The following is a 27,707-nucleotide window of genomic DNA, read 5'->3' as shown; positions in this document are numbered from 1 at the left end:
ACCAACATTATGCTAAATAATTGAAGAATACCTGATGAGGAAATAGAGATAAAACAACCCATAAGAATCAGATGTCAGATTTGATCTGTTTAAATATCAGAGTTCCTAAACTTAGCTACCTGTATTGAATTATTTAACCCTAGCTACTGTTCCTTCTCCACTTTCTTTTTCCAGAACTTTACCAATTATGATCTTCATCTCTTTCGTGCGTTGAATAACATAAGTCTCTATTCTACCTTGCTTAGCAAATATGTTGCTTTCCATCTTTGGTAGCTATGTTTTGTAAAAAGAAATCAATTATGGTCTGTAAATCTTCTTGCTGCTTTCTTAGTTTTTCTTCATTGGAATTTTGATCTGCTTTATATCTTCCAAAGTTCTGACCTTCCGTACATTTTCTTTTCACCAAGCCTGCAATAGCTGCATCCTGAATCTCTTATCTAAAACCTTTAGGTTCCTTAGAATCTCTTTTGGTTTAATTTTTATCCCTTTATTTGTCATTATAATGCCCATACTGTTATTGCCTTCTTTTGATCTAGTCTATAGTGTTTTCCAATCTGTTCTTGATCACCTTGGAACTCCTCTTGATTTCTTGGAGTTTTTGTTTTCTCTTCATTATTTAAGATACATCGTGTCCGTCCTTGCTCTTCATCCATCCCTCCTACTTTGGAAAAACTCTGGCAATGGCTCAGGCCAATTTTGATATTGTCGAATTGAGTCCTAGTAACTGGTAACGCTTTGAGCTACAACGAAATCTAGAATACCACACTTGTTTTTTGTTTTTGTTGCCTGCATTCCCCGTGTTTCCAACTTGTCTATGGAAGTTTCTTGCATGGAAAGTTTTTGACTGTTTCATATGATGTATTCCATTGGTTTGTTCACATAATTCGGAGCATGCATATAGTTTGGCATAAAACCTTGATTCTTTCAGTAATGTTTTTTAACCTCTCCAACATTCTCTGTCAATAATTAAATATCAACAAGGGAAGGGATGTCCAAAGAAATGTCAACTTGGTTCATATACTTTTCCTTTGCATCAAACATGTAACCAATACTTTATTTATTTATTTATTTATGTAGGTTTTAATGGACCCATTTTGTTTCTCATAAACGGAATGTCTTTTCTGTCCGATCAGGCTGAAAGTTTGTAGCCTTACTCTCGTGCGTATATTTTTGCTGCAATCGAATATGTTCAGATCCAGACATCGTTGAAGTTGTTCTGTATACAAGTGATGATACAGCCCGTGTATTGGTGTCGTAGTTCTTTTAGCGTAGTCAAATTCCAGATGATCATATCGCTTATCTTGTTGTTTTGACTTGCTCCTTTTTCGAGTTGCCGTTCTCGTTCATGCTTACCTATCATAAATTGGAATGGATCAGTTAGTTTGAAGCATGGAATTGTGTTTTAAAGTAAAGGACTCTCTCTCTCACACACACACACCAAATGTGCGACCTCAGATGCTCCGGCAGCATGATCCTCTCCCCAAATCGCCGCGGTCTTGGCATCATCCTTTGCCATCAGTCTCGCGAACTCCTCGTGATCATAATGCACATTGCTCTCTCCTCCAAAATCCTCGGGCAGCATCTGGAAATCGAAGCTTTTGCGCAGCACTTCCATGCTCTCTTCCTTGTTCGGGTACACAAATTTCACCTTCTCGCAGGTCTTCGGGTCCAGGAAATACTTAACTATCTGCGCACAAAAACCAGAAAACGCTACAGACCGATACACCATCAGACATAATCGATTAAGGGCTACGGACCTTCCAAAATGATTCAAAAATTCTTGGGGGATTATATAGGAATGCAGCCGCAAGCCTCTCGGGATAGTGAGACTGCAAAACGTTTGCCGTCTCTCGAGCAGTCTTAATCGGCACCGAGTTCCTCAATGACCATCCCGTGAAGTCTATCAGCCAAACCATCTGCTCTTGTCCTTGGGGCAGATTGATGATGGCATTCTCCAGGAGATACACCAGATGCCTGAGTTGGCTGTCGTGCGAGCATGTGTTCTGCAACAGATGCATGTAGCTTGTATCTCTATTCTCAGATTTTTTTTTCCGTTTCCTTGTAGGATAGGAAAATGAAAACATCAATGGCAAACCTGTCTCCCTGGTCTCAGCACAAGAACACTTTTTCCCTCGCGATCATGAAAATCCGCTCTGTAGACCTTGCCGGTTTCACCTTCGGTAGCAACCTCAGGCTGAAACGATCGGGAAAACAGTGTAAATATATCGACTGCGGTGTCAAATCAAACATCTGAATCGAGCTCACCCAACGAATTTCCTCTGGCTTGTAAGTTGCTCGCCACTCGAGTGTCTCCTCTAACATTTTCTTCGACTTGTCAACGTTCCAGTTCCAAGCTTCCAAGTATCTCCTCAGACATGCATCGGTGCAGAACATGAAGCTACGTCCGGATAAGGGTCCGATAGCAGCTCTCAGCTCTTCCACCTGTTTGTTGCACAATATCCACAATTTATCATGCAAGATATATCATATAATCTCACAAATTAGCATGATCAAGCTGAAAAGAGTTTAAAATTAAACACGAATGATGATGTTTTCTTGTTATTTGTCCTGCAATGCCCGTATATTGTATATGTAGAAAGATTACATCAGTCGGATAGAAATTTTCGTGATAAACAGGTGTGGCACATGGCAATCGGATGAACCATTGCGAATATGACCATCAAGAAAAACATAGTTTTTTGAAAGCTTATGCAGTATGGTAGATGAGCATATTCAATCCAAAACAACCTACATTCAGAGACTCCACCACGAAGCTGACTCATTTAATCGAAAAATATATATGTATTCTTGAGATTGTACTTCATGAGCCTGATATAGAACTTCCCATAGTGTAATACAGAACAATGTGTTCAGTCTAATTACCTTCTCTTGGTGTGGTAGAGCAGCATGATCCTGGTCATCATGAGAGTTATGCTTCCTTCCGAACATGTTTGCGTCCGCCTTCCCTGTTGATGAGACATGCTTTTAGCAGGATAGCGAAACAGAAATTGCACATTCATGCTACTAAGGTACTCATCAAACCTCTTAATTGTAAATAAATAATGCATTTTTACCAATGGTTATGATCTAATTACACACAACAATTTGTATCACAATAAGGGTGGAAACATAGCCTCAGAATATGTTCAAATGTGTCGATGGTTTACATCTAAGTCACATAGCAAGTCCAGTTTCTGAGACAATCTAAATTGTATCACAACAAAGATAGAAACCACAGCTTCGGAATAGGTTCAAATGCATCATAGAGGTGCAAAAAATAGAGAGTTAAGATAGTTGAAAACTCATGCTACGATACAGACGCAAAAAAGAGAGCTAAACTCAAAAGCAATGGTTTGTGGCACCTAACGATTCAACCTGTGACATGTCTATCACATTGGCTAACTGATACTATAAATAAGATCTTCTCAAGCAGAAAGCTGGGTGGGAGAGGATGAGAACAGATATTTCTTTCTCTATTGCTCTCACTGTAAAATAGAAAAAGAGTTTCCACCATTCCAGTGCAAGTGCAATCCGGTAGAGGATGAGAGCAAAACTGGCAACTCCTTGGTTTTAAAAAAATAGTATGCCAAACTCCTGATTTGCGGTAAGGCGATTATGTATGTCAAATAATTGAATGAATGCAATAGTATATCAAATAGTATGTCAATCGGGTATTCAATTATGTATCCATGACGTAATCCATATTATTTTAACAAATAGTATGTCAAATAGTATATCGATCGAGTATATTCATTCATTGATTCATGCATGTATTCAAAAATATCATAAGAGATCATGCTTAGTGTATGACATGCTAGATTATGTTCATTGGTGACTTTGCATTATGATGGATCCATAGCTCCTTTCACAGAGTGCACTTCCAATGTAAACCACTGGCATATACCACAAAGTAACAATCACATTAATATCATCGAGTTAATCCCAAGATAATAGAAAATCACTAATCAATTTCAAATCACTACTTCAAATAAAGTTTTCAGTTCATCAATTCATATGAACATAAGTTATCGATCTCTTAGCAGCCCTCAATCGACCTGAACCATAATTGAAATAGTCCAATTGACTTGAACCAAATTAAATTCTATCTGAGCCCAACCTCTAATCCTTATTGAAATCGTCTAGAATCATTCTAGAGTGGTCTAATTTGGATCTAATTGGTTTTAATGTGGTCAAATGAGTTTGAACTAATCAAATCGGTCCAAAATCACCTTGAATCATCTTAACCAAACTGATATTGTTTAATCAACTAATGAGCTTAAATCAATAAGAGAGGAGGGAATTGAGCTAGGCTACATAGTACTAATCCAAATTGGACCGACGCCACATATGCCTATCCCAAGTATTAGACTAGGTTGACGTGTCATGGGTTGAGTCGTACTTGGTCTTCGAGCTTGGTCGTTGAACTAGACTGCACCGACTCGTGAGCAAGGTCATGCTTGATCACATGAGCTAGATCAAATCTGATCATATGAGTTGGGTTGTGCCTAACCACATGGGCTGGGTCGTGTTTGGTCATATGAGTTAGATTATACATGATCACATGGATTGGTCTAATCGATCAACTTGACTCAAGTCAGACTTGAGTTTGATCCCTCTTATTAAATTAGATTTCAATTTTTAAAAAAATACTTTAAAATATTATAAGATAATAATTAATCTTGAATAAATTACCATTAGAATTTTTAATAATACAATATGAATTTATTAAAATAGACTTCTAAATCCATTTTTATAACTTAAATAATCTAATAAATTCATGATCCTATAGTTAAAACTAATTAAATCATAAATATTCATACATTAATTCTTGAAACAAACATATATTTATTTAAAAGAATTACAGCTATTATTTCAATCAAAAAATAAGAATTTTAATAGTTAAATCACATCTTAAAAGTATAATTCACTAACTTAAGATTTTTGCTTGAAATATAAGTCATGCACCATCATCATGAACTTAAATAATAATTCTAACATAAAAATTCAACGATCATTATTTACCAATCATAAAAATTTTAAAATTAAAATATTATTATACATCGTAAAATTATAATAATTTTAATATCAAATATTTAAAAACATAAATAAAAAAAATATAAAAAAAGGAGTTGAGGATCCTACCTCTCATCAATCCTCCTGTTGCTAGCTTTGACAAGCAACGGGGGAGAGAGAGCCCATTTATATATAAAAAAAATATCGTTCTCGAAAGATAATTAATGATTTAATTTTATTTTCACACATAAAAATAGAAATACAATATTTATTTTTTTTATAATTCACATAAAAATATAATTCAAAATATTTATTTCTTAAAATTCACATCATTATTAGGAAATAAATTAATTAATTTTAAATTATTACATTATTTAATTGATCGCCTAATTTCCTAACAAATCAATTTAGTTCATTTCCATAATCATACTACATAAATATTCAAATAAAGTAATATATTATTTATGGTAATTTGATTTATATTGAGGCAAGAAAGAAAAATCCCGGATAATTATAGTTAATTAGTCTGGATAATTTTGATTGGCTTAAGAATTTATATTTTTACCTAGATTTTTCACCCAGGAACAAAACAGACAAAGCAAGCTAAAACACAACCAACAAACAATATTTGAGATGTGGTGTCAGGATGGAGCATTTGGTATTATAATGATAATTTGAGCACGACACCTTTGAACGGGCTATAGGCATGCAAACATTAGGCAAACTACTATGGGTGATTGGACAGTCCACTAATCTCAAGAAAAGTTCCAGACGAGTCCAAAAGGTTTCATGGTGTGGTGGAAGAAACCGTGCCCTGTTGATCTTGATAAGAAGAAGGGATAGTCCTGTTAATCTTCTATATTTCTCTCGAGAAGAACTCTTTACAATTTCAGAAACTCTATATTTTTTAATGACCCAACATATGGGGTTTATATAGTCCCCAAAGATACATTACAATAATTATATTCAAGATGAATCATTCTCTTTCAAGAACCAATAACCAATTTGAATTATCCTTCCATAGAATTTTAATTTATTTTTTCTTCTTGATGTAATGAATCTCCTTCTCGATGCAATGAACATTTCTTTGATGAAATGAATCTCTTTATGAGAGTTGAACAAGTTTAATTCTAACATTCTCCCCCCTTAAACTTGTTCCATCTAACATGCCAAGTTTCTTTCGAAGTTGTTGAATATATACCTCTTCTTCAAGAACTCTATTAAGAAATACTAATTTGACATCAATTTGTAAAATTTTTTATTTTATTTGAGCAGTTAGAGAGATGAGTAATCTTATTGTCTCTCGTCGAGCAACTGGTGTAATTACTTCTTCATAGTCAATCTCATATTGTTGTTTGTATCCCTTTGCAACCAATCGGGCTTTGTATTTCTTCACCTCTCCTTTTGCATTTCTTTTGTTTTGAAGATCCACTTAACACCGATAGCTTGGTGGTCTTCTGGAAGTGTAGTAAGCTCCCATGTATTATTTTTGTTAATGGCATGAATCTCTTCGTTCATAGCTTGTCATCATTTTTCATCTCTATAAGCTTCTTCGAAAGTTAATGGATCATATCCTGCAAAAAGATAAAATAAAGAAAGTTCATTATTGTTAGTATCAATCATTCGAGTCACATCATATAGCTCCTGAATCGGTCTTGTCCTTCTTATAATTGGACTTCTTGGATCATGTGACCTGGCTGATCTAAGTGATGATTCCGGCAAAACCACTTTGATGCTTGCTTGTATTATATCATCTTCTTCTGAAGCTATAGCTTTCTTATGCTGCTCACCACTTTTCCAGTTCCAAATCTGTTGTTCATCAAACTCAACATCTCTTGACATCACAACTTTATTTGTGACAAGATTGTAGAGTTTGTAACCACTGGAATTCTTTGGATAACCTAGCAAAATATATTTCTGACTTTTATCTTCCAATTTTGTTCTCTTTTCTTCTTGTGTCTTGGCAAATGCAACACTTCCAAAAATTCTCAAATGGTCAACCCTTGGTTTTTAGAAGCTCTATGCTTCTTCTGGTGTAATATTACCAATTCGTTTTGTCGGAAACCTGTTAAACAAATAAACTGCACAAGCAACAGCATCTTCCCAAAATTCTTTAGGAATTTTTCTTTCCTTTAACATGCATCGGACCATATTAAGGATAGTCCTATTTTTTCTTTCTGAGACATCATTTTGTTGAGGTGTGTATGACATGATGAATTGATGCAGAATTTTATTATTTCTACAAAAAAATTTCAAATTCATTTGATATATATTCACCACCCCTATTTATTCTTAAACATTTAATCTTACAACAAAAATAATACATTGTAGCTTACTACACTTGCAGAAGACCACCAAGCTATCGGTATTAAGTGGATCTTCAAAACAAAAAAAATATAAAATGAGAGATGGAGAAATACAAGACCCGATTGGTTACAAAGGAATACAAACCAAGGTTCGCAATATCGTACCGTACCAGTATTTCGACCTGGACTCGGTACCGGTATGGTACGGTATACCGAGCGGTACACCCAGGAATACAAACCAAGGTGTACCGAGTACCTGGACTCGGTACAGTAAACTGCTACAGTACCTCGGAACGGTAACAGTCGGTCCGCGTACCGAAAACCTGTCGGATCGGTACGGCAGACCCTGATACAAACAACAATATGAGATTGACTATGAAGAAGTATTTGCACCAATTGCTCGACTAGAGACAATAATATTACTTATCTCTCTAGCAGCTCAAATAAAATGAAAATTTTACAAATTAATGTCAAATCAGTATTTCCTAATGGAGTTCTTGAAGAAAAGGTATATATTCAACAATTTCGAAAGAAACTTGACATATTAGATGAAACAAGTTTAAGGGGGAAGAATGTTGAAATTAAACTTGTTCAAGTGTCATAAAGAGATTCATTTCATCAAAAACAGATTCATTGCATCGAGAAGGAGACTCATTACATCAAGAAGAAAAAATAGATTAAAATTTTATGGAATGATAAGTCAAATTGGTTATTGGTTCTTGAAAGAGAATGATTCATCTTGAATACAATTATTGTAATGTATCTTTGGGGACTATATAAACCCCTTGGGTCATGAAAAATATAGAGTTTCTGAAACTGTAAAGAATTCTTCTTGAGAGAAATATGGAGGAAGATTAAAGTTTGTCCTACTCTTTCTCTGTTTGATAACTCTATCAAGATCAACATCTTCCATGCCACGAGCAGACCTAGCTAGCATTTCGCGCATTTCACATGCTTCGAACCATATACCTAGCTAGCATTTCGCGCATTTCACATGCTTCGAACCATATGATTCGATATGCTAGCAGATCATCCATCGTCTCATAAGTCTCCAAAAAGTCAACCATATGTTGGACGAGTCAATCAGAGGTCCACCGATCAGAAGGATTCCACAGAAGGGGCTGACCGGAGGCACTCTCGCTCTCATCTTGAAAGACAAACTCATTGGAATCAGATGGGTCGACAAAGACATTTTGAATCCTATGGTCGAGGATGGGTAAACTGTAAAAAAAAAAAAAGGTTCAAATCAAGAATTCCTTTTAGGAAGAGATTGATGACCGATTTATGAGCATCGAAAGTGGTAAGGGAAAACACAGAGAATTAATCACCCAGAAATCCCCAGATGGAAGCAGATGAGCAACGGTTCTGAGTTTCCCTCTTTTGTTCTTTCTTCTTTGGTCCAAATCAAATTAAATCACTCCGTCTGATTCCCGATACGGTATAATCTCGATCGAAGATGAATACCAAAAACGTCTTTTTTTTTTCTTTTTAACTAGAAATCATACGAGTGCAAACAAAATCAAGAACCCAGATTTGTCCCCAAAGTGCAGCCCGCAGTAAAACCAAGATTACGAACGGCGAGCGAGATCAACACGGCGGAGCAATCAATAAAGAACCACCATTTCAGATGAACCCCAAAGAAGAGAGATTTGTCCGACTGACTCCAGCTTTACCCAGTAACAACCATACGAGGCATAAAAATAAACAGAAGAGATCCATACCTCCGAGCGAGCGAGCGAGAGAGAGAGAGAGAGAGCCTTCTGCGGGACGGTCACAAGTGTGTTCTTTGGCCTCCGGGGAGAAGGTTGGCAGGTGGACTAGACCGCACTTGCTATCTTCTCCCCTTCCAAGCTTGGTACGCGCGGAGAACCAGAGGGGCGGAGAAGTACGAAAAGAAAGGAAGAAAGAAAGAAAGAAAGAGAGAGAGAGAGAGAGAAGATGCCCCCTTGGGCCTCTTTTGCAACTTGGTTGGTCACACTGATCTCGTCCGTAGCGGAGTTCCAGACGAAACGCATGCTCTCTCCGAGTGCATCATCCTTTTGACACACACACACACGGACATGGGAACACCGATCTTTTTCTTCGCTCGAGCACCTAAAGCAACCGACACAATCCGAAGCTTTATTCTCCATTCGCTGCGTGAGAGAGGGAGAGGCGCATTAATGGATGAACAACTAAACCCTCTAAAAGACGTCTACACCGCGCGCAGAAACATCACCATTTGGACTTCTCATATAATTGTCCGACGCTATGATAAACTTTCTATGTGCTCTTCCACTGGGAAACCAAAATCTTGGGCTGAATGCCATATTTGATCGACACTTCAGTTCTAATTAATCCAAACAGAAAAGAAAAAAACTCTGATCTTGGACCAGAGATCATCTTCTTTCTTTTTCCTTCTTCTTTCGAATCATGTGCACATTTCTTGGAAGGTTCCGACCCGACGGGGAAGATAGAGATACCTACTACGCAAGCAAAGATGAATCCAATTAACTATATACGTGCCCGGAGCGAAGGGGATGGGACGTGCGAAAAGGTTCACCGGACTCGGTCGTCGATGCCAGTGTCGCGCTCCTACCCTATCGCGTGTATCTCGTGTCAGGTCCTTTCAACGACGGTATCAGATCCATGACCTGCCCTGCATGCCAACCCACTCACATGAGGAGCAAGCCTGACCTGCAATGCGAACCCTTTGATCTCATTAATATTTTATCAAAGCCTGACGTGCGAACCCTTCCGGAGATTGTGTTTTAGTGGTCGATCCCGTTTTTGATGCCACAAACAAAAATCAAAAAGAAGCTGGTCCGAAGAAACATAGAGATGCTCATAACTAAAGGATACATTGTAGATTTCCGGTGGAGCAAGTCTTTGGCTTATCACAGCAGAACCATTAAGATACGCATGCTTCCGATTACCAGCGCAGCAATTGGAAACGTTATCGATTCACAAATGCTATGATCCGCATCTGTCTCCGTAATGATCTTAAGCCACTTGGTTACCACCGAAGCGCCTAACCTTAATGGGCAAGCCCTTGGGGAAGCCGAGGAAAGGAAAGGAGACGGGGAAGTCACGCTCGGCCAGCTCCCAGTCGTACTTGAGGACAAGGTGGTGGAGGAAGACGGCCATCTCTAGCTTTGCAAGCTCTGCTCCAGGGCAGAGTCGCGGGCCGCCGCTGAACGACATCACGTTGCTGTTCTTCGTCACGGTCGCAAGGATAGCCTGCATGCGAGACAAATACACAAGCCCTGAACGCTGGTTGGAAATCAAGCTATCTGGTGCATTGCCACGACAAACTATGTTCCTGCTGTGTGTGCATACGCATATATATCTATCGAATTGCTGACCTTCCATCTCCATGGGTTGTAACACTGTGGTTCATCGTAGATCGACGGATCCAGATGTGCTGCTGAGATTATAGGAACCACTTCCCACCCACATGGAATATCGTAACCTGCATCGTTGCCAAGTGAAAAGTGACACACATAATGAGCTCCTCATGCGCAACTTTGTCTCATTTACTGTGATAACAATCACAGTAATTATTTGGATCTTACCTTTGTACTGGACATCTTTGATGGCTTTCCGGTGCAGGAAGTGGACGATGTTGCCTAGCCTTAGCGTCTCATTGATGACCTGAGGGAGACGTGTTTTTCCCTTTGTTACTTTGTTACCGGCTCGGAGTAGTGGCACAAAAGAGAACTTACAGCATGCGTGAACTCCATCTTCTTGTAGTCATCCCAGGTCAGTGCGGTCTCCCCTCGTTCCTTCTTCAGCCTCGCGATCTCAGCGTGCTCCTCCTGAGAAGCTTGTCGTTGTTACTGGAGCAGAAAACAGATGAAACATATACGCTATTATAGAAGAAGAGTCTCGCTGGGCTCACCCGCAGTTGTCGAACCGCTTTAGGACAGGCCTGCAGGAAATAAATGGCAAGAGAGATGGCACCGGAGGATGTTTCGTGGCCGGCGAAGAGCATGCTGAGTATCAGGTCAAGGATCTGTTCTCTGGTGAGAGTTGGATGCGTCGACACCGATGCCAGGAGGTCATCCTCTTCAAGCCCCTCACATTTCTCGCGGATCTTAGTGATCCTTTCGTCCAGCTTCTGCCCCATGATCGTGAGGATGATGGCCCTTGACTATCGAGAAGAAAAGAGAGGGTCAAACCACGATTCAGAAACCACACACAAGCACAGGCCCTGCATCGATGGATGCTGAGGACATCGAGGGACAAAATGTACAGCTCGCTTGGGTTTTACATTTAGAAAGAAGAAATGTGCATGTAATATGAAAAGCCTCTGTTAAATGAGATGAAATTTCTCTTGCTTCGGACAAGGCCACCTTTTGTTTTTTAAAGAAAGAAACCAGTCATTGATATCAAAAGAACCTAACAAGGGAGAGTGGGATGAGCTGCGGGAAGAGAACGGTAGAACGGTTCTACCAACAGAAGCTAACACATGAGCTTTCCGGTTTTCACTCCTACACGAATGCAAAATGGGGACCTACAGATGGCCAAAGCATAGTTTGAGAGGCATACAGCTAATGACTCGACCACCAAAGAGAGGCATGCTTTAACAAAGATGCCTCCTTCAGGCATTTGCTTGCTCGACCTCCCTTTTCTTTCCTACTATAAAAACCTCCCGCGACTACTCCATGTATAGGGACGGCCGTACTGTCTGGTTCTATAAACACCAAGACGAGAGAGGCAACCTTGGAAGGCCAGTAGAAAATGTACATAGAGGCGAAACGAAGAAGTAAAATGTAAGCAGACCTGCAAGGCTTTTCTGTAGGCGGTGCCCGGTAAGTTGAGAGGGATGGAAGCCATTCCCTTCATGAAGGTGTGATACTCTCTCCTCAGCTGCTCCGTCTCCGGCATGCTCTCGTCCATGCTCATCAGATGCTTCACCATCAGGCCGAAGGCAAACTGCAGGCGCCGCCCCCGCATCGGTGTCAAATGCAGCCAGAACCAAAACGAAAACCCGCTCGACTCTGTCTAAACAAATTAAATCTGGATCCAAACCTTCTTCGCCGCCTCTTGGGCGGAGAAGGTGGCGTTCTCCGTCCACGAGTCGAGAATCTTCACGGCCTGACGCTCGATGTCTCCCAGGAAGTATGTCCGGAGCTTCACGTTGCTCATGAAGTTGACGGCGATGGATCTCAACTCCCGGTGGATGTCCCCCACCAGCGCCAGCATCGACCACCTTCCCATGATCTCGGCAATGCTGGTGGGGCAGCTGTTCTCGAACATCTTCCCCTCGCTCTGCAGGATGAGCCGATTGAAGTCCGGGTCGGTCGACACGATCGTCGGCTTCCCCAGCAAGTTCATCCTAAAGATCTTCCCGTACCTGCAACCAAGAATACCAAAGTGGCAATCCATAAATAACCGAGTATGGTGGCCATGGCTTGTATCGAATCTGTAGAATCACGTAACAAACTTGTCCATGCTTCGGTCCACGAAGTCTCCCAAGGAGGCGGAGGAGTGAGGCTGCATGAAAGCAATAGTCTGGCCGATGAGAGGCAGACCCATCTTGCCCGGTGGCAGTTTGTACGCCTTGCCGTCTCCATTCCCGTTGCTCCTAAAGGCGAAGAAGATTATGACGGCTATTACGGCCGTGGAGATCAGGAGGAGGAGCTCGAGTGCCATTCTCTCTTCCCTCTTCTCTCTCTCTCTCTCTCTCCCTTCTCCCCTCCTCTATGCCGCAGACGGCCGCCTCGGTCGATGCAGGATATAACGTCCTCCGTTTTTTTTATACCACGTAAAAGGTGATGAGAACACATTTCCACTCGCACCAACTTTATTTATTTATTTTTCTTTTTTTACCGCGTGAACAACGCGCGGATTATCCTATTTCATGTTATGCCTTCTATAGTGTGCAGATGATCATATTCGCTTGTTTTTACTCTTAATACTAAATTATTATTATTATTATTATTATTATTATTATTATTACTTTCCCAAAAAGAGAACAAGTAGTCAGTTACCAAAAACGAACCCAATTAATTAATGTAGTCGGACATTGTTGCGATCTAAAATATTCAGGTTGGAAGTCGAAGCTGATTAAAACATTTTCTTTTTCCGACGCTTAGGAGTGACCTGATAAAAATCGGTGGCTCTGTTTTTAGCTCTGTGAATTGTATACCATAAACAAAATTATGAACGATCGATCGGACGGGATTTGGCGAGCCCTTCAGAAGGATAATTTAGGCGCAATGATGCAACGACGGATTACCATTTGGACATACATGCTTATGCCAATTAACAACACATAATTGCAACACAAACCGTATCCAGCGAAGAAAGAGCATGAGTTTAGCATCGGCACCATCCGGGGGGGAGTGGAACAGATCACGAAAGAGTATGCATGCTCGGATCATCAATGCTGGTCATTCGTTCTGGGCCGCAGCGTGTTGGCCCATATGGAGATGCCGATGGCCACTCCAGTCGAACAAAACCCATATACTGGCGAGAAATCACATCGATTCAAGGGTAACCGAAGGACGTTGGTGTTGAATCTCCAACAAAAATGTCGACCCATCTCATGTTTTCTATCTAATAAATATAAATTTACTAATAGTTTTGATCGTTCAGATGCGAGCGAGTAACCTCACGAGGAACGAGAGCAAAGGTCAGATTGGTTTACGCGCGCACACATGAAGTAAACAGGAAGGATCCATTCTCGTATCCTTTGTGTTTGTGTTTGCACAGCAGCAGCCCAGCCACATGGATGGTGGCCTGCTTGTCGGCCCACATTAAGTATTGACATGGCAATCAATGAGCTGCCCTGCCGAAACCATGTGATCCATCCCTCCCATTTTTATTTTCGGCAGCATCCGGTCGTTGCAGTGTGTGCGCGGGTGCGCGGAAACCGATGTTGCAGGCTTGCACATGACGGACGTGCGCATGAGGTGGGTCCGTGCCTGCTGCGTGCCCCAGCGGTGGCCCAGCTCGTCACATGGTGTTCCAGGTGTCCTCCAAGTAGGATTTGATACAAGGTATCTCGTCCTCCTTCCGTGTTGGGGAGGCGGAACCGTGCGAAACGCGAAGCACGTCTGGGAGTCACGTGTGACCCGAGTGGCGAGCCGTCGCATCGTGAACCGAGAACGTGGCAGCAGATGATGTGCGTGCTCCAAGACAAGAAGATTCTCTCTTCCGTCGGTGCATTTTATTTAATCGGTAACCTTTTTATTACTGTCATTATTTGCTTTGGATCTGCGCATTCGCGGTAGATAATACGCACGACAATGCAACAGGGAGTAGTCACAAATGTGTCGGACTCATAGACTTCGCTCCGGAATATGCTATCTTAATGGGCCCCGATGTGTTCGTCGACGGCGAGCAGCTATCAGGTACAACCGGCCACGTGGACTGGAATCCTTCTGTCTCGATGGGAGTGGCTGGTGGTTGGTAGGGGGAGGGGGAAGGTTGTAATTGAGTGTTTTTTGTCGGTTGCCATCACCAAATCTCGACCGTGCAGGAAGCGCGGGTAGGTAGGATGAACGTCCACGATCGTCCACGTTTTATGTACCAAGACTATTCATTCATCGAATTCCAAACCGGGTGGCACGGTTTCCAAAGCCTACTCGACCTACTTCCGACTCGTGGGTGGATGGATGGATGGACCGCATGCACATACATATACACACAATGATATAACCTTTATGGGATCATCGATGATGAACACATGGTATGTCTTGGTTGACCTTGTATTTGCTTAATTATCATGTATGTAGTTACATCTTATTGCCTCCTATTATTGGACTGTTTCTACAGTGCCGAACGAATGACCTGAAATGAACTCAATTTCGAATGTGGGTGCCGATATATTTAACTCCATGCATCAGTCGACGCATGAAGATGGAGACAATGGAATCCTCTCGCATGGCCCGCTTGACGCTGAGAGAGGATTGCGACGCTGGCTGATACCCATGGATTTGTGCCGAGGAATGGAATCCTCGTGGTCTCTCGCCTTGGCCATCTTGCATCCCGACCATTCATGGTACCTACCCCCCCCCCCTCTCTCTCTCTCTCTCGTGACCTCTCGTGTATTATCGAGACAGCCAGCGGACGGGTTCATCGATGTCCTTTAGCCCACCATCTTTCTGAATCCTGCTGACTGGTAGATGCACAAAACCAATGTGGTTTTAACTGCATTCACATCCTCCCATCTTTATTTCTGAGTCCTACTGCTTGTTTTTTCCTTCTAACTGGACGTCCGACCCTCTCTCTCTCTCTGTCTCTCGTGGCCTCTTGTGTATTATTGGGACAGCCAGCGGGCGGGTCCATCGACGTCCTTTAACCCACCATCTTTATGAGTCCTGATGATCTGTCGATGCACAAAGCCAATGTGGTTCTAACTGCACGTCCTACAATATTTTGGTTTTCGTGTGCTGGATATCCATCCCTTTTTATATCATCACCATGCAAAATCTCACGTCGACTAGGACTGGGTTATCATGTACTATAAGAAGGCAGGCTTGCACTTTCTTGAGTGCTTGCATTGTAATGTCGCATCAAGCGATGCCTTGAGCCACCAGAACGTCACATCTATCATACATGTCCCTATTGCTGCTCTCTTTGTAATTTAATTGACATCAGACGCCCACATTATCACAGTGACCCAAAAAATAAAAATTAAAAGTTATGCCCTGCTTTAAAGGATTGCTCGACCGGGCCTCATTTCGTTTTGGGCTCTGAACACAACACTGGGCCTCTAAAGATTGCCCTGCTCAGATTCTGCTACACACTGCCCTTTGGACTAATCTAACCCGTGCATAACGTCAAGCATCTAAGATTAAGATCCCGAGTAACTAAAGAAAGGGCTTCGCTTCATCGGATCACGTTTCCATGCGACCGGAAGCCGTCGGTGCAAAGCCATATCCACTGAAAGTTAACGAGTGATTTCCACTGGACGGCAATTGGGCATTGAGCTTCGCATCTTATGTTGTGACCACGTAGTCCTAATGACTGACTAAAAGAGTCATAATGTCCGAATATTTGTACCGTCCTCTCGATTAGCAAGCACGCCCACATAACAGGGATGAGTCGACATAATCTGCTATCTCACCCAAAAATCAGTGGAAGCCGTCGTCTCTCCGATCTACTCTGTGGTTCGGTCGCCGGAAAAGATTGCTCGATTAACTCCTCAGAGAATGCTTTTAATATTGATACGACTGTGACGTGTCATGAAACCATAACGTTTGGGTGTCACACTTGTGAAGGGGTTCGATTTAGTTAGTCACGTCAGACAGTAATAACAGATCGGTCGATTCGTGGTCTTCGATTTCTGTCTTTCTTGGTTGGTGCTGTAACACTTCATTTGGGTGTCACACGTCGATTGATCGAAGCTGATCTAATTTGCTCTATTTGCAAAGTATTTTGGGCATTATATGAAGAGAGAGAGTATAGTGTAACATTACATTTAGTTTCACTGAAGAATGACTATGATTGATTTATATGGACCTGATAAATTTATTAAAATAATTTTAATTTAAATATAATTTTAATTTAAATATTTTGATTCGTAGTTTAGATCAGTTTAAATATTTTCAATTTAAATATTTTCAATTTAAATATTTTAATTTAAATATAATTTAAACACCCTGAATATAGTTTTACCTGGTTGTACGACGGGGATCAGTATGTGCCGACATGGACAGGATCATATGGGCTTAAAGTTGTCTCCGGCGTCCAAGAAACAGTCAGGCATCGGCGCACACACGCACCAGCAGTAGCCAAGAATGAAGCTCTTCTTCTTCGCCGTCCTCCTCCCTCTTCTCGCCTTTCCTGTGATGCTTTACTGCATCTATTGTCCCTCCAAGCAGTCCAAGGCGAAACCCAAGTCCGGGTCCGGCACCTCCCTCTCGGAGCTTCTCAGGAACAGCCACCGGATCCTGGACTGGACCACGGAGCTCCTGGCCGCCAGCCCCATCCACACCGTCACCACATTCATGGGCATCGTCACCGCCAATCCTTCCAACGTCGAGCACATCCTCAAGACCCGCTTCGACAATTATCCCAAGGGTCTCCGCTCCACCACCATACTCGCCGACTTCCTCGGCCGCGGCATCTTCAACTCCGACGGCGACCACTGGCGCATTCAACGGAAGACCGCCAGCCTCGAGTTCAACACCAAGACCATCCGCACCTTCATCCTCAGCAATGTCCGCCTCGCCGTCGCCGGCCGCCTCCTCCGTCGCCTCTCCCGCGCCGCCGCCGCTCGCGAGGTACTCGACCTCCAGGAGCTCCTTGACCGCCTCGCCTTCGACAACGTCTGCAAGGTAGCCTTCGACGTGGACCCCGCCAGCCTCATCGGTGACGAAGACGACGAAGTCCGCGAATTCGCCCACGCCTTCGATGACGCCATCAACCTCGTGGTGGAGCGATACAGCCACCCGTTCCTCTTGTCCTGGAAGCTGAAGCGACTCCTCGGCATCGGCTCGGAGGGAATCCTCAAGAAGAACATCGCCGCCGTCCATCGGTTCGCCATGCGGGTGGTCCGATCGAGGAAGGAGGCCGGCGCGGCGGCTCTGGGCGACGACCTCCTGTCCCGGTTCATCGCGGAGGCGGACTACTCGGACGAGTTCCTCCGAGACATCGTCATCAGCTTCGTCTTGGCCGGGCGCGACACCACGTCGGCGACGCTGACCTGGTTCTTCTGGCTCATCTCGACCCGACCGGCGGTGCAGGAGCGGATCATGGGCGAGATCCGACGGGTCCGCTCGGGGCGCCCGAACCCAGAGGAGGGGGGAGCGTTCACGCTAGATGAACTGAGGGAGATGGACTATCTGCAGGCGGCGCTGTCGGAAACTCTGCGGCTGTACCCGCCGGTGCCCTTGCAGGTGCGGGAGTGCGCGGCGGACGACGAATGGCCAGACGGCACGCGGGTGGCCAAGGGGAGGACGGTGATGTACAGCTCGTACGCGATGGGGCGGATGGAGGCGATATGGGGAGCAGACTGTGGGGAGTTCAGGCCGGAGCGGTGGCTACACAAGGACGTGGAGTTCCGACCGATGAATCCGTTTCGGTTCCCGGTGTTCCACGCGGGGCCGAGGATGTGCTTGGGGAAGGACATGGCCTACATCCAGATGAAGGCGGTGGCGGCGAGCGTGATGGAGAAGTTCGAGATCGAGGTGGTAGATAAGGAGAGAGAGAGGCAGCTGGAATACATCATGATCTTGAGGTTGAAGGGGGGACTGCCGGTGCGGGTGAGGGAGAGGAACGGTTGAGTTGGGGTGTGGTTAGTTCGTGGAGGGATGAGCTCGACGAGTTTCTCCCACCATCTTTCTATCTTTTGTAATGCAATGTTCATATCAATCGGAGTTGAGCTATGCAGCTGCGAAAGACGTGGTTTTCTGGTGCAGCAGCCGCAGGGAAAGCGAGCCGGCGGCAGGGAACATCATCGATTGCAAACATGCAGTCGCGCTTTGTTAACTGTTCTAAAATAATTAGAGAGAATCGCGATTATGCAATTACGGGACTACAAAAAATCTTTAAAGTTCAGAACTACTGCAAAAAATGAATTGTCGTGGGATCAATCGTCTACTCAAATTCAAACAAAACTGCACTGCCTATGCAGATTCTGTGAATCGAAAGGGTGTTCGCTTGGTTATATGCTAAATGGTGCAACTAATCGCCGCAAATTTCCAGCAAGTTAAAAGTTAAGATCAGTTCATATGAAAAAAAGAATCTCAACATTATTTTTCACAGCAATAAAAGTCTACATTTAATACTTAGTTCGGATAAAAAAGGTTATATATGTCCACGAAGTCATGATTTTTTCCATATATGTATATATAATAAACTAATTTCTTGTTTTCTCTTTTAAGCGTTAAAATCCAAAAGTGAATCGACAGCGCGTCTTGCTTTGCGCTCCGAGGATTAGATTAAAGGGACACACATATCGATGAAACTTTTCCTAACGTTGTGATCTTGGAAATCATATCCTCTTTAGACACACAACATGTCCATCTCCATTTGATATATCTTCTTCTATTTAATATTTGATGATTATCTCAGCGTCGTCGGCATGTGACTTAAATTACTCAGCACGTGATGCTCATTAAATTTACACTACTAATATGTAGTTTTACTATTATATATAGAAAATAATTCTTCAGCAGCGAAGAGAAGAAATGGTGGGACTCAGAATTACTACTATGTTGACACCTTAAAATTTTCCAGATCTAATGCAGGATCGCTTCCTGTGGATCTGAGTCGGGTTGGCGCTCCATCAGATATCTGCAGATCCGAGCGGTCGGGCAAATCGCGTCCGTCGACTCTACCATCCTCCAAAAAGCAGTAGCGAGTAGGTTTGCGTGTCAGAGGAACAGTTTCACGTGGGGGGAGAGTTCAGCTCGGCACACTCAACACTGCAGTATTCGTTCTACATTTTCTTCTTCTTTTTTTACTCCGCCGCTTGATCAGTACCGCGCCGCTTGGCTGATTATAACACCAGCATTACATCCGTCTGCGCTGCCAAAGGGACCGGATAGGGAGGGTGGCACTAGTGAGAGCCAGGGAGAGAAGAAGCCATGGCTCCTGTGATCATTCTCTTCTTCCTGTTCCCCACCCTCCTAGTCCTCCTGGCCGCCACCCTTGGCCTAAGGAACAGCGAGAGCCGGAAGACCAAGGGCCTCAACCTCCCACCTGGGAGCATGGGATGGCCTCTTCTTGGCGAGACCATCGCTTTTCGGAGGCAACATCCTTGCAACTCCCTGGGGGAGTACATGGAAGATCGCATTAACAAGTAATCATCGAGTAGTATCTAGCCAACGGTGTACTACTCTCCTGATATACCATCACCACGAGTTGGATCGTGCAAAGTAATTGATTAATGCCCTCACTCCTATTTGATCTATCGCTTCTGCTTCTTTTTTTCTGGTGTGATCCCCAGATATGGGAGGATATACAAGTCCAACCTGTTCGGCGCGCCCACCATCGTGTCGGCCGACGCCGAGCTCAACCGGTTCGTGCTGATGAATGACGACAGGCTGTTCGTGCCAAGCTTCCCCAAGAGCGTGGCGGATATCCTCGGCAAGACGTCGATGCTTGTGCTCACGGGGGAGATGCACCGCTACATGAAGTCGCTCGCCGTCAACTTCATGGGCATCGCGAGGCTCCGAGCCAACTTCCTCGTCGACTCCGAGCTGTACGTCGTGCAGAACCTCGAGTCCTGGCCGGAGAACACGCCTTTCCCGGCCAAAGAGGAGGCTTGCAAGGTTAACACGAAAAACTACTCCTGTGGTTGGACCATTTCCATCCGTCGCTTCCGTCGTGCATGTGTTTTTGTTCTGATTCCTTTTTCGATTTTGATCGTGATTCATTGCTGGTGCGGCGGCCATTCATACAGATTACCTTCAACCTTATGGTGAAGAACATACTGAGCATGAACCCCGGTGAGGAGGAGACGGAGCGGCTTCGGAAGCTGTACATGTCATTCATGAAGGGGGTGATCGCACTTCCTCTCAACATCCCCGGAACTGCTTACAGAAAGGCTGTTAAGGTCACACATACCCACTCTCTGTTCCTCTGTTACCCAGATCTGCTTCACGTCTTTACTCTAGAAATATGGAGATGGAGAGCCACTAGTCCTCCAGTCTCCGTGGGGTTTGAATAATACGTTTTCTCTTTGGTGCGATGTAGTCGCGAGCCACAATCTTGAAGGTGATCGAGAGATTGATGGAGGAAAGGATTCATAAGAAGAAAGAGGGAACAGACAGTATCGGTGAAGCGGATCTTCTCGGGTTCATTCTGGAGCAATCGAACCTCGATGCCGAGCAATTCGGTGACCTCTTGCTGGGATTGCTCTTTGGCGGCCACGAGACCTCTTCCACGGCCATCACGTTGGTTCTCTATTTCCTCCATGACTGTCCAAAAGCAGTCGAGCAGCTCAGGGTATGCCTTATCTTGTCTCGAGTACCCGGCTGGCCTTCTTGTTAGTAGATGGTACACCACTGCTAGTGTTAGTTCTCAATGTGGAAGCGAACCATTGTTTCAGGAAGAGCACCTTGAGATAGTTAGAGCCAAGAAACAAAGAGGAGGACCTCCGGCCCTGACCTGGGAGGATTACAAGCACATGGAGTTTACCCAATGCGTGAGTTCCTCAGCCATGCATCCATTTCTTGATAGATAGATAGATAGATAGATGTCTTCTCCTGCTGTCGCTTGTACACGTCGACCGTCCTCTGATGCCATCACATTGCTCGTTGAAGGTCATAAGCGAGACGCTGCGGCTTGGCAACATCATCAAATTCGTTCACAGGAAGGCCAACACTAACGTCCAGTTCAAAGGTAGAAATTAGCTAAGTAGCTTTTCCTATCTCGTCTATAGAAGTAGGTTGATCGAAGAAGTAGATTCTCTTGGTGCATGACACTTGCTTCCGCCAAAGTCTCAACTTGCTGGACTCTTCAGGGTATGACATCCCTCGTGGATGGAGCATCATTCCCATATTTGCCGCTGCACATTTGGATCCTGACGTCTACGAGAACCCCCGGAAGTTTGATCCTTGGAGGTGGCAGGTCCGTTTCCAGATTCTTTCTACACAAGCAATCCCTTTCTGTTTCCCAAGAACATCACTCGGTTTCCTTGGAAATTGAAATGAAACATGAGCTTGTATGCTGCTGCCTTTCAACTTCGCACTAACTAGCAGTATCCATAAAGGAACGTTTACGGTAGCCAAAAAAGAGATCTAACTCGGTTGTTGTTGAGATTTCAGACAATCTCCAGTAGCACTGCGAGGATCGACAATTACATGCCATTTGGGCAAGGCCTGCGCAACTGCGCAGGGTTGGAGCTCGCCAAGATGGAGATCGCTGTCTTCCTTCATCACCTCGTCCTCAATTACGACTGGGAGATAGCGGAGCCCGATGAGCCTCTTGCCTACGCCTTTCCTGAGTTCGCCAAAGGCCTTCCTATCAAGGCCCGCAAGGTCTCATTCATCGTTTGACTTCGGACCACAAGTGGAATGATCCAAGATGGGTGGCTCTGGGTTCCTTAGAACATGCAACCTTTCGTTTTTCCTGTTTTGTTCTCATAAATATCTTGTTCTTGCTTTCCACCGTAGTAGGATGCATGGTTGTCTTTGCAATGAATGACCAATTTCCCCGGCTTCCACTTCTCTTGATTCGCACGAAAACGCAGCTTCCATACGAGGCCTCGCCATGAACGGAACTCAGAATCAATGACAGGAATATGAGATACCAACAAAGCTTCTTCCTCCTTGGACGAACACTCACAGCCGCAAGGGCACGATGAACTCCCTTGGTTTTGCATGCTCACAAGAAGCCTATCTACGGGGTCCATCATTAGCCTATCCCCCGCCTTCTGGCGAACATATACGTTGAGGAAGAAATGTAATTCACTAACGAGAAATCCATCGAAAAGTTTAGAACCCAACCAATGTGACATGCTTGTCATCGAAGGAGAGACGAGATTTCCAACAAATAAATCTAAAAGATGAAACTCGAGAACAAATGCGGAAGAGACCAAGTAGTTTGCAAGGCACTCGCGACGGCTGACAGGATTCTCTATGACAGGGAGAAGCGCCGGGTATGGGAAAGCACTTCAGGTGTAAGAACGCCGAAAGGACTAATCTGGTTATGATCCAGTTGGCGAGGCCCAATCAAATCAAGCCCAATACACGATGGATTTGGACCCGAAAAGGGCCGGGCAATGCATCCGGTTCGTCCCCATGTCACTAAATGTCGTTTTTTTTGTTTTTTAAATAGAAATTATATCACTATAATCGTTGTTGGCGCTCCAAGTCATTTTGTTTATTCGTAGTCTTTGACAGTGACAATGTTTTTAGGCATCAAGATAGAAAACCAAATGTGCAAAGTAATTTATTTTGATCACCTAAAATAAAACAAATGAATCTCCAAAAATGTTAGCTTCATCGAGAGACCATCGAGCACCGATGCTTCCTGGCATCTCCGATCCGCACGCGCGTAACCTTCTAACTGCTAGCCAGGCCGGTACGAGAAGAATTAGTCGCAGGAAGTCGGTGCGGCGCGCCCATGAGCCCAACTCAACTAGTAACCGCCTCCGCTAGTCTAACCAATCGGATAACCACGCGTGGAAGCATCACGTCCGTTCGAGTGGCACCGCTTCAGCCAGCCGTTGGTCTTCACCCCCAAAGTCACTAAGTACCGAACTCACGGCCGTTTCGTCTCTCTCTCTCTCTCTTCGGGCGGGGCTCGCGGGGTTTGTCGTTCTTTGGTTTTGCCATGGAAAGGCTTGTTTTCCTCGTCGATCTGATTTCGGCGGACTTGTCTGAGGTAGATTTCAATTCCAAGATGTTCCTGGCTACTTGGTTAGGTTTTCCCTTTCTTGGCTCCTTTTCCCGTTCATTTCTTGGATCTTTATAACATTGTATTGTTGTTACTCCGATTTCCGGATCTGATTTTCCTTTTCCTCTCTTTTCGGTGAGAATCACGGTGAGTTTTTGCCGATTTGTTGGTGGATTCGTCTCTTTATTATTTTTCTCTTGGGTGGCTTGGTCTCTACTCATGGACCGATCTGTTATAGCAGTTTGCACATTCGTGATGGAATTCTTGTAGTTCACTTTCCACTATCCAAGCGGAAATTCGTTAGTTCTGCTTCTTTTCACGAATTCAGTGCAGTGAGTCGGGGACTCGCATTTCTTGGTGGATTCGCAAGTGGATCAGCATTTCTTGCCTTGTACTAATTATCTCTGGTAGATCTTTTTTATGGGTTGCTACGCTAGGTTTCGGTGCAAAGGTTCTATCCAAGGCGCCAAACAGTCACGAATGAGATAGTATTTCTGTCTCATTCGTGTTGCCCTAAATCCGTGGAATTTGGATTGGTGATCTTGGTCCAAGAACATGAAGAGTAGTGACAACATGAGAAGTACATGGTCGTCAATGGATAGCTTAGGTCAAGTTCTTCGTTGGGGGAAATTAGTAAGATACGGAACGGGGTATTTGTTGCGACACGGGAACTAAACTGGAGGATCTTGAGACAAATAATACTTTTGCTATTTATGTTGAGTGCGTTCGCATGGCAGTCCATTCATTCTTTGTGTGCTTTGTGGGGAGGGGCGAGATAGTCGATTTACTTCCCGGGTGTTCTGATTCTCTCTATCGCTTCATCTCGAGTGTAGATGTATATAGAACTCGATCTATCCATAATAATCCAGCGGTCCAGTTTTCTCCACCATATCATATCACTGAGGTGTAGTTTGTCAGCTCTCACAAATTAGATTAAAGGTTGATTGTTTCGGTCGTCATTTTCGCATGCGTGGACTTGTATGTTTTCAATTGATGGTTCCAATTTGCCGTACCAGTTTTGCTGTTTAGGGTAATTACGTTCTTGAAGCGATGGTCAAGGAGCAACGCCATTTGATTTTTATTATGTTCTTTTCAGAATTATTCTATATACATTTGCTACTGAATTTCTCAATATATTTGTTCTATTTAACATTCTATATGTTGGTCTGTGGGTCATAGGTTTTTCTTTGGATATGAAATTAAACACGAGCGTTTGTTACACATTGTTTGTAGGTAATGCCATTTGTTCATGCTGCACGCATCAGTTTTGTTTTGTCTTGTTTTTTTTTATTTTATCGTTTTTCAAAATCTATTTTATATCTGTGTGCGGCACTAGTCCGATATACGATTGCTGAGATTTGCTTGGGGTTATACAATCTGAACCAGTAGTTTTTGTTTTTTGTTTTATCTTAATTTACTTGCTAGAAAATGACCGACTAAACTACTATTCACGAATGATATGCATATTTGCTTTGCACATGAATCTACCTAAAACAAATGCACATGTACATGAATATTTTTTCTTGAGAACTTAGTTTTCTAGTTACATTTGAAGATCAATTTAACATTAACAAATTACAAATGGAGTGCCAACTCCGAAAAAACGAATTGGTTAGGTACGTGAGAGGCTTTTCCCCCGGAAATTCATTATTTAATAACTTTTTTTTTTATGTGGAATCTATCTTTAATAAAATCCACGTGTAAATGAAAAATATAATATGGAATTTGATTTTATTTGTTTATTTTTTGCTTTCGTATCAATAAGATATGATATGTGTGAACTTTGTAATTCCTTAGAACCGAGTATTTACTTTGAACCATAAATAAATTTAATGTTTTATCTTTATTTACATCAATTAACATGCACAAATTTCATTTAGAAGGCGCCTTGCCAATGGTTCCATATTTGAGAAATGTAAATTCGATTCGATGATTCATATCATTTTTAGTTGACTTTTGCTAACTAAATTAGTTAGTTCAACACATTTTTTAGTTGACTTTTGCTAACTAACTAGCATGGCCGATTCATGCAAAGACACATTAGCCCAAAACAAGATATGAAAAAAGTAAACACATTGTTTCTTCTCTACTGTGCAGTGATCAAATTTGAAATATGTTGACAGATGATGGGCCACTAGCTTATCATTTACAAGCAATTGTAGTATTGTACTAGCCGAACTTTCACGCAAACTGACATGGAATGACACTTAGAGTTGATCTCCGTGGTTCAAATCACAGGAGAAGGAAAGCAGAAACCGAAGTCATGGTACATTTAAAGAAATATAGAAAAGGCCACAAGCATCTACATGATGTAAGTCCAAATTAAGTTGATCTCAATTGTTGATAAAAGGCAAATCATTTAATAGAAGAAATGATGAAATAGATGCCACCAAACAGTCAGACCCAAATCCAATAGTCTTGACATGAAATTTACAGAAGGCGAAGACAAACTTGGCAGCAGATTGAAACAAGCACGATACAGCAACATGGTATGCACCATAGTAACAAGGTCAAAATCCACAAACGAAAACAGCACCGACCAGAGTACCATTGTGACCCAATCAATATATGACCGAAAACTTCCAAGACCAAACAATCTTAGTGCTTTGAATCATTATTGATAAGGTATATTTTAGGTCCCAGTCATATCATCAGCCACATCACTATCGACGCATACCCTTCTCACATGTCAAGTCAGACCGTACGGAGGTGTTTCTGAAGACGCCCCTCGAGAATCGATTGGCACGCCACACTTGCCTACGACAGTCGCATGATGCCATCTCGCGCGTCACGAAGCTGTCGTCGCACAAAGTTATCAATTCGCCCCTCGAGGATCGACTGGCATGCTAAGCTTGTGTACTACCGACCCTCATGCAGTGGTAATAAAAACCCTTGGCCGACATCTGGCCAAGGGGGACCAAAAACACAAACACCCTCCACCAAGCACTTACTTGATCGTCGGAGGGGCCAACGTCGGTAACCAACCAACGAGGGTCTTCTGTGTAGGAAAACGGAGGGCACCGGGCTACCATCATCATCCCGACCGAGAGACTCCAGTGCACGGCTTCCAACGCCCCGACCCGAGAGCGTGATCGACTTTAGCAACTAGCTCATCGGTCGAAGACTCCCGACATCGACACGTGAACCAGACTATGCTGACTCATCAGCCTCGACATATCTGTTCACCAACAATTATGAAATACTTAAAAAAAAGACACTGAATTTTCGTAGGAAGCAGCATTGACCAACAAGTGTTTGGCCATGATAAAAATGTCTAGAAGCATTTCCTAGAATAACATAATAACGGAGATCAGCTACTCAGCACGCCAAAATCCTCTTTAGATAATCGAGCGAGAACATAGACTAGAAACTGATTGCAATCAGTCTGTGATCATATAACGTAATGAACCAAATAAACTCAACAAAATAATCAAACGATAGGAAGTGATTCAACAGCTGCAGATCTATATTTTACAGGAGTGACAGACTTACCGCAACCATGAGCGATAAATAATTAACCAAAGCAAATTGACGTTTACGGAGATGATAACTATCGAGGTTGTCTTTCACGTAACTTCTTTTGTTAATGTTGATTTGTTTAAGTACAGAGTTATTGAGACAATATTGATAGAAGATCATGATAGAGATAAACATGGAATGAAATGTTACATACATCCTTAATCAATCTATAATAGGAGGATCAATCATATATTTAAGCGATTGATCTGATCAGGTAATTTAAGTGTATGATTGAGAGAAATCTCTCCCTCAAAATTTATATAAATATATATTATCTCGATAAATGAAATCAATACCTTTTACAATATATTCTTCAATTCTTCTGTGTAATTTGTGTTTTATTTTAAATTGTATGGTTACATGAAAAAGATAGACTTCCAAAACGTTTCCAACGTCAAAATCATATCATGCTTAATTAATACTGTCGGGGGCGTGAATAAGAAATCACATCATCCTTAATTAATACTATGGGGGCCCGTCGAAATCACATCACACCTTTTTTTCATTGTAAAAAAAAAAATCACCCTTCTAACAAGAGTCTTTTTTTAGGTCTTTTACGTAACTTCTTTTGTTAATATTGCTTTATTT

At 42.9% G+C, this 27,707-nt stretch overlaps 4 protein-coding genes across 5 annotated transcripts; 2 read left to right on the top strand and 2 right to left on the bottom strand.

The window, feature by feature from the left end:
• Positions 1 to 1,042: 1,042 nt before the first annotated feature.
• LOC103996192 (CRAL-TRIO domain-containing protein C23B6.04c) lies at positions 1,043 to 9,195 on the bottom strand. 2 transcript variants are annotated; one of them, XM_009417052.3, is made up of 7 exons: positions 9,041 to 9,195; positions 2,884 to 2,966; positions 2,266 to 2,442; positions 2,096 to 2,194; positions 1,758 to 2,003; positions 1,439 to 1,687; positions 1,043 to 1,353 (listed from the first exon to the last, which is right to left on the bottom strand). In XM_009417052.3, exons 2-7 carry the CDS (start codon positions 2,947 to 2,949, stop codon positions 1,297 to 1,299), a joined length of 894 nt encoding a protein of 297 aa, XP_009415327.2. In that variant the 5' UTR covers positions 2,950 to 2,966; positions 9,041 to 9,195; the 3' UTR covers positions 1,043 to 1,296. The 2 variants fall into 2 exon arrangements, with proteins under 2 accessions (XP_009415327.2, XP_065021378.1); XM_065165306.1 differs by having other exon boundaries at positions 1,157 to 1,353; positions 1,451 to 1,687; positions 9,041 to 9,176.
• Positions 9,196 to 10,119: 924 nt separating this feature from the next.
• LOC103996193 (cholesterol 22-hydroxylase CYP90B27) lies at positions 10,120 to 13,037 on the bottom strand. The gene is made up of 8 exons (XM_009417053.3): positions 12,748 to 13,037; positions 12,333 to 12,657; positions 12,084 to 12,236; positions 11,200 to 11,451; positions 11,024 to 11,116; positions 10,874 to 10,952; positions 10,664 to 10,770; positions 10,120 to 10,538 (listed from the first exon to the last, which is right to left on the bottom strand). The coding sequence occupies exons 1-8, from the start codon at positions 12,954 to 12,956 to the stop codon at positions 10,302 to 10,304; spliced, it is 1,455 nt and encodes a 484-aa protein (XP_009415328.1). The 5' UTR covers positions 12,957 to 13,037; the 3' UTR covers positions 10,120 to 10,301.
• A 3,939-nt stretch (positions 13,038 to 16,976) lies between these two features.
• Positions 16,977 to 18,757, top strand: LOC135645094 (cytochrome P450 CYP94D108-like). The gene has a single exon (XM_065163166.1). The coding sequence runs from the start codon at positions 17,051 to 17,053 to the stop codon at positions 18,536 to 18,538; it is 1,488 nt and encodes a 495-aa protein (XP_065019238.1). The 5' UTR covers positions 16,977 to 17,050; the 3' UTR covers positions 18,539 to 18,757.
• A 993-nt stretch (positions 18,758 to 19,750) lies between these two features.
• LOC135645185 (cholesterol 16,22-dihydroxylase CYP90G4-like) lies at positions 19,751 to 22,429 on the top strand. The gene is made up of 8 exons (XM_065163337.1): positions 19,751 to 20,058; positions 20,206 to 20,530; positions 20,662 to 20,814; positions 20,955 to 21,206; positions 21,310 to 21,405; positions 21,524 to 21,602; positions 21,724 to 21,830; positions 22,028 to 22,429. Exons 1-8 carry the CDS (start codon positions 19,844 to 19,846, stop codon positions 22,256 to 22,258), a joined length of 1,458 nt encoding a protein of 485 aa, XP_065019409.1. The 5' UTR covers positions 19,751 to 19,843; the 3' UTR covers positions 22,259 to 22,429.
• Positions 22,430 to 27,707: the final 5,278 nt, after the last annotated feature.

The sequence above is a fragment of the Musa acuminata genome, chromosome BXJ3-8 (assembly GCF_036884655.1).
Source record: "Musa acuminata AAA Group cultivar baxijiao chromosome BXJ3-8, Cavendish_Baxijiao_AAA, whole genome shotgun sequence".
In the NCBI taxonomy this organism is placed as follows: Eukaryota; Viridiplantae; Streptophyta; class Magnoliopsida; order Zingiberales; family Musaceae; genus Musa; species Musa acuminata.
Note: the sequence above shows the minus strand (reverse complement) of the source record. Positions and strands in the feature narration are given on the sequence as shown.